The sequence below is a fragment of the Colobus angolensis genome, unplaced genomic scaffold (assembly GCF_000951035.1).
Source record: "Colobus angolensis palliatus isolate OR3802 unplaced genomic scaffold, Cang.pa_1.0 Scaffold97, whole genome shotgun sequence".
Lineage (NCBI taxonomy): Eukaryota > Metazoa > Chordata > Mammalia > Primates > Cercopithecidae > Colobus > Colobus angolensis.
The window spans coordinates 2,742,994-2,756,289 of NW_012123709.1; the positions used below are offsets into that span (position 1 = coordinate 2,742,994).

Below are 13,296 nucleotides of genomic sequence, written 5' to 3' on the forward strand. Positions count from 1 at the left end.
CTGAGATCATGCCACTGCACTCCAGCCTGGGCAACAGAGTAAGATCTTGTCTCAAAACAAACAAAAAACCAAAAGCTCTCATTTGCCTCATTAAAATAGTCAAAGAAAGAAACCAAATGAAAAGAACAGTCATACCTTATTATTGATTAGGTTTTTAAAAATCTTAATTTTTAAGATTTTTCCTCAAAACCTTTCTTGAGTGCCAACGATGTATGTGATTAGCACTATACTACACATCAGGTATAAAAGATGAGCAAGACAGGATTTCAAATTCAAATGATGATCTGTTATAAAACCCTCCAAAGACAGATATGAAATAGAAAGGTAAATTTCTTTCTGTTGACTTATGATAATTGATGAAGACATTAACTGTTGAGAGCAGAAAGTTGTCCAATAGCTTATGAAGGAAATGTCTAGCAAAGTTATTGGCACAAAAATAGGTACTCAAATATCTGTTGAATTAATGAATGAACATTCAAAAGAGAGAGGATTTCCACTCTGGCATTTAATGCCTTCAAAACATTTATTTAAATATGACATTATCATTATTTTTATTGTGTTAAAAAATTAGACAATGCATTATTCTTTTAAACTATATTGTCTTTGTAAACAATTGCCAATGAAGTAAACCTGATATTAACACTACCTTAAACCATAATCTGTATTCGAAACATTTATTTATGTCAAGCCCATATAAGATGAATTATGAAACTTCACATGTATTTTATTCCTAATAAAGTAGCTAGATAAATCATAACACACTGCAACTTCCCATACATTCCAAAAGAAGAATGACCTTCTAAACCTTTGGAACATCATAAATGAAATAAATAGTACTAAAGTAAATTTAAGAGTTTTCTTTTGCAGTTGTAACTGAAAAAATTAGCGATCATTCTAATCATCTTAAGAAAAAGTTAAACTTCCCTTTCTGCTTGTGCATTCTTTACCTATAGATGCATTAAAAATTACCAGAAAACTTAGCAGCTTCAAACGCAAACATTTATTATCTCATAGTTTCTGTAAGTCAGAAATGTGGGACCAATTTAGCTGGGTGATTCTGGCTCATAGTCCCCATGAAGTTCTAGTCAAGAGATTGGCAGTGGCTGTAATTATCTGAAGGCTTGTTTGTGGCTGAAGGACTTGCTTTCAGGATGATTCACTTCACGTGGTTGTTGCTAGAAGGCAACAACCTTGCTGGTTGTTGGCAGATGACCTCAATTCCTCACATGGATCTCTTCATACATTTCCTTCAGTGTCCTCATGCATAGTAGCTTGCTTCTCCCAGAGTGATACAAGAGAGAAAGCAAGATGGAAGCCAGAAATTTTCTTATCATCTACCCTCAGAAGCCACACTTCATTTTCAACACATTCCGTTTGGTAGAAGTGAGTCCCTAGGAACAGCCTATACTCAGGAAGAGGGGAATTAGATTCCAGTGAAGAAAGGAGTATAAAATAATGTTTCCATATTTTAAAACGACCATAATTCACTGCTCTTTGAACACCAATTATTTATATTTTTCTCATATTCAAAATACATTCTACCCTCCCATGACACCCTACAAGTCTCATCTTTTTACAGCAACATCTTCAAAGCTAGGATGCTGTCTTCCAAACAGGTGCAGGTACAGATGAAACTCCCTGGGTATATGTAGTTCCTTAAATGCTGCTCCTTGAATATACATCGCTTCTCTCAATCTGATGATCTGGAACTAAAGATACAAATTATCTGCCCAACACATACCCAAAAGACAATGGTAGGATAGGCAGAGGATAACTGCCATGTGACCTTCTTGTTCAAAAGTGGAAAAAATGAGAGGAACAACATAGTTATTGGTGCACGTAATTCTGAAATCAAGGTGGCAACGTTGGAAGTTCCCAGAGTGGAACTTAGGACCTGGGAATAATTTTTTGTAACTCTTGGCTCTGGCCTTTTGAGATCTTGGTTCTAATTTCTAATTTCCTTCTATTTTCATTGAAAGGTGGGCCAAGTTTGCATCTGTATAGTGTTTTCAACTTGCTTCCTGCAAGTAGAATTTTGGGAATTCAAAGGGCCCCTCTTCAATCAAAGGTGGTATTTCTGCCAATATAATGCGTCAAAAAACTTTGTGAATCTTATAGAGGTCCACTCCACTAGATAAAAAGCACACTCATAAATAACAAAAACTCTTCTCAACCTTAAACTTCCGCTATGTGACATACACTTACACTTCTTATAGGACCTATTACTTTGATTGAAAGATTCTCTGAGGTTCGTCTTAAATCCTCCTGAGGTCTTAACAAAGGAATTTACACTCACATCCTTAGACAATGCTTTTCTGAGAAGGCCCTGGATTTGATCTTTGCTTAGAAGCCATTTTTTAATCTTAGCCATTTGACATATTGAGAAACTAAGAATTTTCAAAACCAGCGAAGTCCTGGGTTCTTGTTTAGGAGTCCTTCCTTAGCTTACTTCTCTCATTTACTGTTTATCATAAGTAGTAAGAAGAAATCAGACAAAAAGCTTCAACCTTTTGCTTGAAAACTCCTTAGCTTAACCACCCAGTACATTGGGTATATTTTCTGTTTCCCACATTACTGCCAGGTGACATCGTTGATAAGCTTTCAGACACTAAACAAACATTCCCTTTCTTCCATTTTCCAATATGATTTTCTTCATTTTCATTTAAGCCCTCACTGATGCTCTATCCAAAGACCTTTAAGCTTCCAGTAACAGTCTCTTCAGAACTTTATTAAAACTCGCCTCAAAGACCTTCCAGCTTTTATTTACTGTCTGAATCCTGAGTCCAAAGTTATTCCCATGTTTTAGTATTTGTTGCAGCAGCACTCCATTTTCAGGTCTCCAGAATCTGTATCAGTCAAAAATCATTCCCAAATTTAGTGGCTTAAAATAACCAACATTTATTATTTCACAGTTCCTGTTGAACAGGAATTTAGAGCAGCTTAACTAGATGGTTTTGGTTCAGGGTTCCTCATAAGGTTGCAGTGAAAACATGGCACAACTGGTCATCTTAAGGCTTGCTTGGAGCTGAATAACCTGCTTCCAAGGCGGCTCACTAATATGGCCATTGTCTGAAGGCTTCAGTTCCTCACAACATGAATATCTACATAGTGTTGCTTGAATGTCCTTATAATATGGCAGTTAGGCATCCTCCATAATGTGGGTGACTTCAAGCAATTAGTTGAAAGGCATAAGAAAAAAGATTGAGGTCCTCTGAAGAGAACAGAATTCAGCTTTCTCATGACTGCAACATCAACTTGTGCCAATTTCCAGCATACCTGCCCATTCTGCCAACCCAGCCCACAATCTTATGAACCACTTCCTTAAAAAAAAAAAAAGAAAGAAAGAAAGAAACTTTACTTTCTATATAAAGATTGATAACTCTTATCTGAAATGCTTGGAACCAGAACTGTTTCAAATTTCAGAATATTTGTATGTGCATAATAAGACATCTTAAGGATAGCACCCAACTTTACAGATTAAATTTATTTATATTTATACACCTTACAATACACAGGCTGAAGGTAATTTTATACATGATTTAAAATAATTTCAGGCATGACAAAATTCTGACTGCATTTTTAGTGTAATTCATTACATGAGGTCAAGTGTAAGTTTTTTCTACTTGACGTGTCATGTCTATACTCAAAAAGTTTTGGATTTTTGGGCTGGGCATGGTGGCTCAGGCCTATAATTCCAGCATTGTGGGGAGGTGGGTGGATCGCTTCAGCCCAGGAGTTCGAGACCAGCCTGAGCAACATAGCAAGACCTTGTCTCAAAAAGAAAAAAAGTTTCAGATTTTGGAACATTCAGATTTTAAATTTTCAGATGAGGGATGCTCAACCTGTATTGGTTATTTTTTTCTGGAGAAATTTGACAAATACAGTGTCTTAGAAATATTCTTAGCAGGCCGGGCACGGTGGCTCAAGTCTGTAATCCCAGCACTTTGGGAGGCCGAGACGGGCGGATCACGAGGTCAGGAGATCGAGACCATCCTGGCTAACATGGTGAAACCCCGTCTCTACTAAAAAATACAAAAAACTAGCCGGGCGAGGTGGCGGGCGTCTGTAGTCCCAGCTACTCGGGAGGCTGAGGCAGAAGAATGGCGTAAACTCGGGAGGCGGAGCTTGCAGTGAGCTGAGATCTGGCCACTGCACTCCAGCCTGGGCGACAGAGCCAGACTCTGTCTCAAAAAAAAAAAAGAAATATTATTAGCAACTGATAAGTTTATTTAATAAGGCTAGTGATTTCTTCCACATCCTTTATAGTTTACAAATTCCTTCCAAGCCGTTACTTACTTGTAAGTCATCTGCCCCTTCAGCTTCATTTTTTGATTCGGGGCATCCTAAGAAAACAGATAAGGTTAATTAAGCATAGAATTTTTGTCTTAGAGTCCAGTATTAATGACTAATTGATTATGTCATTATAATACTTTAGAAGACTAATCAGAGATCTTTCTGGACTGCCTGGAAATTAAGATACTGGCCACTTATATTTGCCCGTTAGAATAATGGAAAATAATCTAAGTATTTCCTTCTTCTATAGGAAAATTTCCAGTTGCTTAACTAACGAGATGTTTTCTCTGAAAGTATACTATCTCTAGCACTCCCTGCCCCTAGTTTCTCCCAAATACTGCCAATTACTAGGCAGATTATAATTACACTGCTCTGGTGATGCTAAGATGCGATTTATTCAATTTTTCTAAATGCTTTGACCCAGGAAACAGTATTTAGTACCCATAACCAGGATTTTAGTTGCTTTAGCTAAGATGGAAAACAAATGACTTTTAATCCACTATTGATAGTTAAAGGTCAATTGTTACTGACTTTTGTGCATCAATGTCTCTGTACAAATTTTCATGCTGTTAAGGGGTACCTTTAGTTTCAATAAATTAATAAGAAAAGATTTGTCCTAGTACTCTTAATTCATGCTACCCTTGAGAGGCACAGCTTAGCATGGAGTAGGCATGAGATAAGGAGAAATGTGCCCTTTTGAAAGAGCAGCATATTTTATCTTTTTGTCACAGAAGGTCAAGTAAAAGCAATGTGAGATTGTTGAACGTCTATATAACAGCTGATAATAATGCTAGCTAATGTTTTTTAATGTTCAAAAATAACAAGGCAGACTAAGTAGTCTACTCTACCTAGGAGTTTGTAAGTTACTCCTTATAAATCATTTTTTAAAACATTAAACTCAATCTATTTGATCCTAGTGAAAGAGGTAAACTGTTATGGTACCTGAGCATAAGCTTAAAAGTAATTCAAAACTTTAAATCATATAAATTCCAGCAGCCATGGATAATATTTTTCTCTTTAAAGCACTGGTTCTTCAAACCTTGCTAAAGGTTAGAATCAACTGAGGAATTTTCAAAACATACACTGATGCCAGAGTATGGCGTCAAACCAAAATATATCACAATCTCTGTGGAATGAGGCACAGGCATCATGTATTTTTTTTTTTTTTTACGTTTCTTATTTTTTTTCTTCAAATTCAAATTATAATTACTTGACTAGAGAACAATTCCTCACTATATTTGAACTTACTTGGAGTTTGTGAAAAATAAGGGATGACTCGACTCCATTCCCCAGATAGATTCAATTGGTCTGGAGTGGAGACTAAGTCATTTTAAGCTTCAAAAGCTTCCCAGGTGATTGTAATGTGTAGCCAAGGTTAAGAACACTGATCTAGGGAGAATTTATGGGGTCTTACAATAAATACAAAATGGGTACTATTACTTCATAGTAATTTTTTCTGGATCAGAATAAAAAATTACTCATTTACCAAATTCCAATCTTTTAAAGTAGCTAAATAAATTACTTAACTACAGTTTCATGCACTATCAAAACAGATTTGTACAACGTATTTCCATGTTTTTGCCTGTGACTGGTCTCACAGTTTATGTTTTCAGATTTTCTTATTAAAATGACATCTTCAAAATACACAAATCATAATGTAGTCTAGCACACTTTCAGTTACTTTATACAGAAAGTTAGTTAAATTGAAATAATTTTCCTTCCTAATTAGAAAAAAAAAATCAAGTCTTAGATATTTCTACCTTTATGGGAATAAATGGGTTTTAATGTGATTTTTAAGCCAGCATAAGTCAGTCTTAAAAAAAAAAACATATTCTTCCCTTCAAAACCTGTATGCTTTTGAGTTAACATTTTAATAGACTGGAAAGAAAACAAAGGAATAGATGAGGTTTGGAAGTCTCTGCCAATCCTCAATAATGAAATCAATAAAGTAAAGACTTTTGTCGTGGAATAACTAGAGTCTACATACATTTGAATATTACAAGTTCTATATAATTACCCAAAAAAAGGATGTGACTGGTGTCATACATACACAAGTAGAATACCAACTGGGATTCTCACAGCTGTACATTTCTAGTCCCCCTTCCTTCAAGCTCTTATTTTAAAACATTTGAATTATCTGAAGTCAGCTGTTGATAGACTATTCAAGATAGTACATGCAATTGACATAGACTATGATGTGACAAATACAAATCAGGTTAAGGAGTCTATTATTTTCTCTTCATCTATTGTGAGGTTTCAAAGCCAGGTCGCATATCACAAAAGCTGACATGGTTAAAGTGTGAAAACTACTTTTGGTCAACCTTAAGAAAGATAACCTCTACTATATATAACTGATAAATAAATTAAGAAAATAGTCAAGAATGCTTACCTTGAGAAATATCCTCTATAGCTCTTCGGATACCTCTATCAAAAGCCCTAGCATCAGCAGGACTTTGAAACGTAAGACCAAACTTCTTGTCATCAATCTTCCAGTGGTGAAATGTTGGAGTGACCTTATTATAAATGAGGTCTTTTTTAAGCATACATTCCAAAACCACCTGACAAAAGCCAAATACCAAAAATTAATATACATGTATCAAATGCATCTAATGTAGTTCATAAATACAAACTGAGGTGATAAAAAGCTATTACTTTTTAATGAATAATTTTTAATACTTTAAATAAAGTCTTCACAAAGTCACTCACTAAAGAGATTAAGATGGAATAAAAAAATACACATTATAAACAGGATGCTTATTACACTCCATTTTAAAGAACACACACATATATACACTCCCATTGCACACAAAATTTCCAAAGGAATATATCAGAAATTAGTTCCAGGAAAGAGGCAGGGGGTTGGTAGTAATAGAAATTTAACTTTTTAAAGTCATTTTTGGCTGGGGGCAGTGGCTCACACCTGTAATCCCAGCACTTTGGGAGGCCGAGGCGGGCAGATCACTTGAGATCAGGAATTTGAGACCAGCGTGGCCAACATGGTGAAACGCCATCTCTACTAAGAATATAAAAAATTAGCTGGGCGTGGTGGTATGTGCCTGTAATCCCAGCTACTCAGGAGACTGAGGCAGGAGAATCGTCTGAGCCCAGGAGGCAGAGGTTGCAGTGAGTTGAGATCGGGTCACTGCACTCCAACCTGGGCAACACAGTGAGACTTTGTCTCAAAAACAAAACAAAACAAAACAAAATAAAATAAAATAAAGTCATTTTCCTAAATTTCTTAAAAGATGTATTTATATTTTGTGTAAGGATTTAACGGTCATGGCAGTAAAAGAAATACACTTTGCCACTTTCTCAAAATATGTATTTAAGTGAGTTACCTAACTTTTTAGAGCCTTAGTTTACTCATCTCTAAAACAGAAATTGCAGTATTAAAATATCCCAGAGCTTAGAGTGGAATGACCGAATGTGCATTCATGTAAAGAGCTTCATGCAATGTATAAAGCAATACACCTTTGGTTTTTAAATTTTTTATTTTGAAAGTATTTCAGATTTGTACAAAAGTAACAAGAATAACACAGAAAATTCCTGTTTGCCCTTTATCCAGACCTATCACATTAATTTTTAACATTCTGTACGCATACGTCCATGTATAAACATTTATTATGAATTATTTCAAAGAAGTTACATATATTATGTTCTAGTGATCTTTAATACACACTTGAGTGTATTTCCTAAGTGCAATACTGTTCTCTTATGTAATCACAGTATGGTGATCTCATTCAGGAAATTTAAAACCAACACAGAACTTTAATCTACAGACCATGTTCCATAGACCATGTTCCACTTTTGCCTACTATACTAATAATGTCTTTTATAGCATTTTAAAAATCCTTCCAGTGTACGATCCATTCCAGGACAGTTATAAGGTCTCTTCAATCTTTCGTTCCTGGGCCTTTGTCTTTCATCATATTCACAATATGCTTAATGCTAGTTGTCACTATTACTATATAAAACAAAAGTGGATCTATCAGTGAACTTTGCAATTAATCTAATTAATAAAAAGACTAGAACTATACATGTTAATTATTTTAAGAATCCCCTATAAGAAAATAGGAGGAAATAATTAAAACTAATTCAAATGAAACCCACAGTAGCACATGACACATAATAAATGCTCAGTTGGTATTTGGTGAAAGATTATCTTTCCACTACCTCCACTCTTTTCCAACCACCATTACCACTTGCACATCTCTTCCATGCACTGCTGATGATCCCCTCATATATTACTAGTAGTAGTGAATTACTAGTAGTAATTACACTACTCAGCAGGTAGAGTAATAATTTTTCTTAAAAAAAGTAGCAACTTTACTGGACCACTTCCTGGTTTCAATGTCTTTTCAATGCTTTCAAGACTAAAATTCTTACTATGACCTACTAGGCCCTGCATGAGCTGATCTTCGTCTATTTGCCAAATCCTTAAGTTACAGTGGCAGACAAACATTAGGTACTACACCAATACCTCTCCTCAGAAAAACTTTCAGGCTTTATGCACTTCCCTAGGAACTCATTCACAGATCATGGACTAGGAATCTCTAATTTATACTTTTGGAGGGGAGGTCTGCTACAGTCTGCTTATACTGGCTCCCAAGAGCCAGGTATTAAATTTTCAGGAATTTTGGAAGCCATTGTTAAAAAGCTAGAATATATAACTCTACAATGAAATAAATTACATTAAAAATAAAAGAATAAATACACAAAACTCATCAGTTCCTAATTATTTTACTCTATTTTCACAATTACCTATGTTCTTGAGGTAGTTTATGTCTGTCATATCTGTATGGTAGAAATACTATGTAATGCCACACTACTGCTCATTTCTTCCCAATGCCATACGCAATGATGGCATGCTGACTGAAAGCAGCCATGGTGGAGGTATGTAAATGCTATAAATCATTGACTTGTGTCCCTTCCTGAAAGCTGATTGCTAAACCTTTTATCAGCATACCACTGAATATAATAATTCTTGGTAGTAACTTTTATTAATTCAGAAATAACCAAAACTGTGACTAAGGTTCAGTCCTGCCCGTTTATAGGCAATGCAGTGAAATTCTCTCAAGAGTTTTGCTTCCTATACTTTGACGACTCTACATGTATTAGAAAAGAATTAACAACCAGGCACAGTGGCTCACGCCTGTAATCCCAGTCCTTTGGAAGGCTGAGACGGGTGGATCGACTGAGGTCAGGAGTCCGAGACCATCCTGACCAACATAGTGAAAACCGTCTCTACTAAAATACAAAAATTAGCCGAGCATGGTGGTGGGTGCCTGTAATCTCAGCTACTCAAGAGGCTGAGCCAAGAGAATCACTTCAACCTGGGAGGCAGAGGTTGCAGCGAGCCAAGATTGTGTCATTGCACTCCAGCCTAGGCAGCAAGAGTGAAACTCCATCTCAAAACAAGAAAAGAATGTACATATATCCAGAGCTTTTATGAGTCAGCACTTTGCTAAAGCATTTTACACAGATTTACTATTAAATATTTGTTACAACCATTTTGCAACAACAACAATTAATGATTAAGCTCTAGAATTCAAGGGGAAGTAAATGGTAGTGTCAGAAATTACTGCAACATTTTTACTATATCCATAAACAGTGGGAAAAGCAGTATTTTGTAAAACAATGCTAAACTGGAATTGTTAAAAAGGTGAGGACATAAGAACAGTCTGATTCTAGTTTTTAATATATAATACCACTACATTAATTTTTAATACATGAAAATATTACTGAATTAGCCCCCTCTTCTATTTTCCAAAATTAATACTTTCAACTATTAACTCTCAGATAAATAAAATTTCAACGTGATCTACCCTAACCTTGTCTTCAAAAGGCATCTATTGTTTAGAGCCTCCCAAAACTCACAGAAAAAGTAGTTTTAAAAATAAGTTTAAGCACTATTCACAACAGCAAAGACACGGAATCAACCTAGGTGTCCATCAACGGTGGATTAAATAAAGAAAATGTGGTACATATATACTTATAAAACATGTACCATGGGATACTACACAGCCATAAAGAAGAATAAAATCATGTGCTTTGCAGCAACATGGATATAGCTGGAGGCCATTATCCTCAGCAAATTAATGTAGGAACAGAAAGCGAAACACCACATGTTCTTACTTATAAGTGGGAGCTAACAATGGATCCTCAGACACACAAAGACGGCAATAATAGGCACTGGGAACTACTAGAGGGGAAAGAGAAGGAGGGAGGTAAGAGTTGAAAACCTATTGAGTACAAGGGTGTCAAAATCCATCATTCCCCAAACCTCAGCATTATCCAATATACCCAGGTAACAAAATCTGCACATGTACCCCTTGAATCTAAAAGATGAAATTACAAATACATCAATAAAAATGAGCTTTAAAATGCACTGAGGAAATGGAGAGGCTAATGAACTAGCTCTTTGACTCACATAAGTACCTATGCAGAAATGTGTTCCACCGAAAAGTCATGAAAATACCGAGCTTAAATATCGTACCAACCAGTACAAAAACATACTAATTATAAACTAGATCACAACTTGTTTACTTCTATCTATAAAATATGAGAAAATACTGTTGCTATTATATATTTAATGTAGCATAAAACTGATTATCCTTTAGGTAAAAACTTCTATGGTAGTTGCTAAAATGAATTTTGGAATAGGCAGTGGAACAGAAAAAAGGTAATCTGTTGGCACAATCGCCCAACATCTTTGTAGATATTTTTTAGGATATGCCTCCTAGAAGAGTCTATCACTCATTTACATAATTCTCACAGGTTCCCTATGCAATGTACAATATTATTTATCTAAGTGACATAATATATTAGAAAGTTGTTTTGCTTTTAAGTAGCATTTTTAAAAATGTACTTTAATCACACTAAAGACAATGTATAGTACACCTTGATTAAGTAACAGAGATGGATACCAACTATCTACTTCAAACTTTAAAAAAAAAAAAATCAATGGGGTTGAAAGTTGTTAAAAAAAAAAAAGAAAGAAAAAGAAAGCAAAGAAAAAGAATGCCTCAGAAGATGTTTACTCACCATCTGATCAGAACTAAACCTACATTCCTGAAAAGCAAAAATAATTTTAAGGGATAGAGGATTCTTAAAATTACTGAAACCTACTGCCTATTTTCACTGTCCCTTCTCAACTATATCAGAACACTAAGTACTTTCCAATGTAGTTTTCACTGTATTAATTCTGTATCTTAAAAGATAACAGTAATATTAGTAACAACAGTCATACAGGAAGCAGAGATCAGTGCTGAATTACCATATTTGAGATGGGCATAATTAGCAAACAAACTGTAGAAAATAGCAATTACATCTTTGACAAGAGATTAAAAACAACCAATCCCATATTACCAAGTGAATTATTTACTTTGTAGGAGAAATGAGGTAAAGGGATACATTATCTCTGGCCAATAGGAAGTTAGACTAATTACCAATGGCAATTAATGTCTTGTCTTCTTTGTAAGATAAGACATGGTGCAAAAGGAAATAAATAATTCTAAGTCTTAAGACTATCCTAAAGGCCGTTGCCAGAAGCTATTGAAAACATAATCTTAAAAATATTCAGTGTATTGGAACACATCCCTAATTCTAATTAAAAGCTGAACAAACTTCTTGCTAGTATTAATTAGCTGTAGGTGTGAATTTCAGCAGGCCCCCACAATATTAATGAAAGACATTCATAAAATAGATAGTAAAGATAAATTTAAAAGCCAACCAGTAAGTGGTCTCACCCTCTTTTTTACTCAAAAGATACTTCATATTAATAAACTGGAAAGACATCAGAAGTGTAGACAGCTACCGTAAAGTAAATATTAAATGTAGGACTCAATCAACAACAATTACTATAAAGAATAGGTTGCTAAAATAATGTGACATGAATAACCCTTCACTGATTCATTAAAAATGTGGCTGGTTGACAAAGAACAAATTAGAGTAATGTTTTAGTATTAGTACTAGAACTTTTTGAACTTTTGATCATCTATAAATGCACTGGGATTAGAAATACAGACATTTACCAAAAAAAAAAAAAAAAAATGAAACATTTTAAACTAGAAAAAGCCACAACAAATTCAATAGCACTTAAATGTTTATACTGACTGCATGAAGAAAAATTCAGACTTTTACATACAAACAGATCTTGCCAGGTTGGAGTACAATATAATTGCTGCAGATAGACTGGCTGGAGCCAGCTCTAGGAAGGTGACTATAATAATAAAGGAGGAAAATACAATATGTAGGTGTGTTTGGTAGCACAACTCTGCATTCCAACACAAATCTAAACAAATTTAATTTGCTTAAGACATAGAAGTCTAAATTCTTTACTAGCAAGGTAAATATTTTTGGAACCACAGATATTTTAAGAAGATCTTTCAATCCAGTGGTAATGAAAAGAACAACTTATAAAATCTATTTTTATTTTCTATTCTTTTGTCTGTTAACATTAAACAGACGTTATTTATGAAAATACAGATAAACAGGTGAACTCTGGACTTCAAGAAAACTGAAAATACTGTTGACATAAATTTATTAAAATCTGATACACATGAAGGGAGAAGGAAGACAAATGGTTTCCTTATACTGCACCAGGTTAAGGGCCAGCGGAAGAAGAAAAGTGTTTAACAAAAATGGATTTTTATATGAGTGAAAAGTGTTCAAAATAATGATTAAGCTATGAAAAATAGAATAGGGCAGAAGAATGACACATTCACTTCCCAAGGAAGAAGAAAACTGTTACTACTGTGTAAGAGGAATTCAGTATAGTAATTAGTTAAGCTTGCAGGCTTTGTAGCCAAGACCTGCTGGGTCCCATCCAGTCTCTACCATTCACCATCCAGCTGACTTTTGAGAATTAGATGAGCTAATACATAAAGTATTCAAAATGCTGCCCAACACACAGTAAATCTTCAATAAATCTTAGTAGTGATGGTGATGTTGGTGACTAGGTGATGCCACTACCCCACAATAGGTTTCTTGCTATGTGAGGAT

At 34.8% G+C, this 13,296-nt stretch overlaps 1 protein-coding gene across 1 annotated transcript in view; it reads right to left on the reverse strand.

Annotated features, from left to right (window-relative positions):
* Positions 1-13,296, reverse strand: part of SPRED1 (sprouty-related, EVH1 domain containing 1) — a 107,693-nt gene that overhangs the window by 29,851 nt on the left and 64,546 nt on the right. Inside the window, exons 3-4 of the mRNA XM_011932653.1 lie at positions 6,683-6,851; positions 4,297-4,343 (exon numbers count right to left, since the gene is read on the reverse strand). Coding sequence (XP_011788043.1) covers positions 4,297-4,343; positions 6,683-6,851 — 216 coding nt within the window. The remainder of the gene's footprint in view (positions 1-4,296; positions 4,344-6,682; positions 6,852-13,296) is intronic.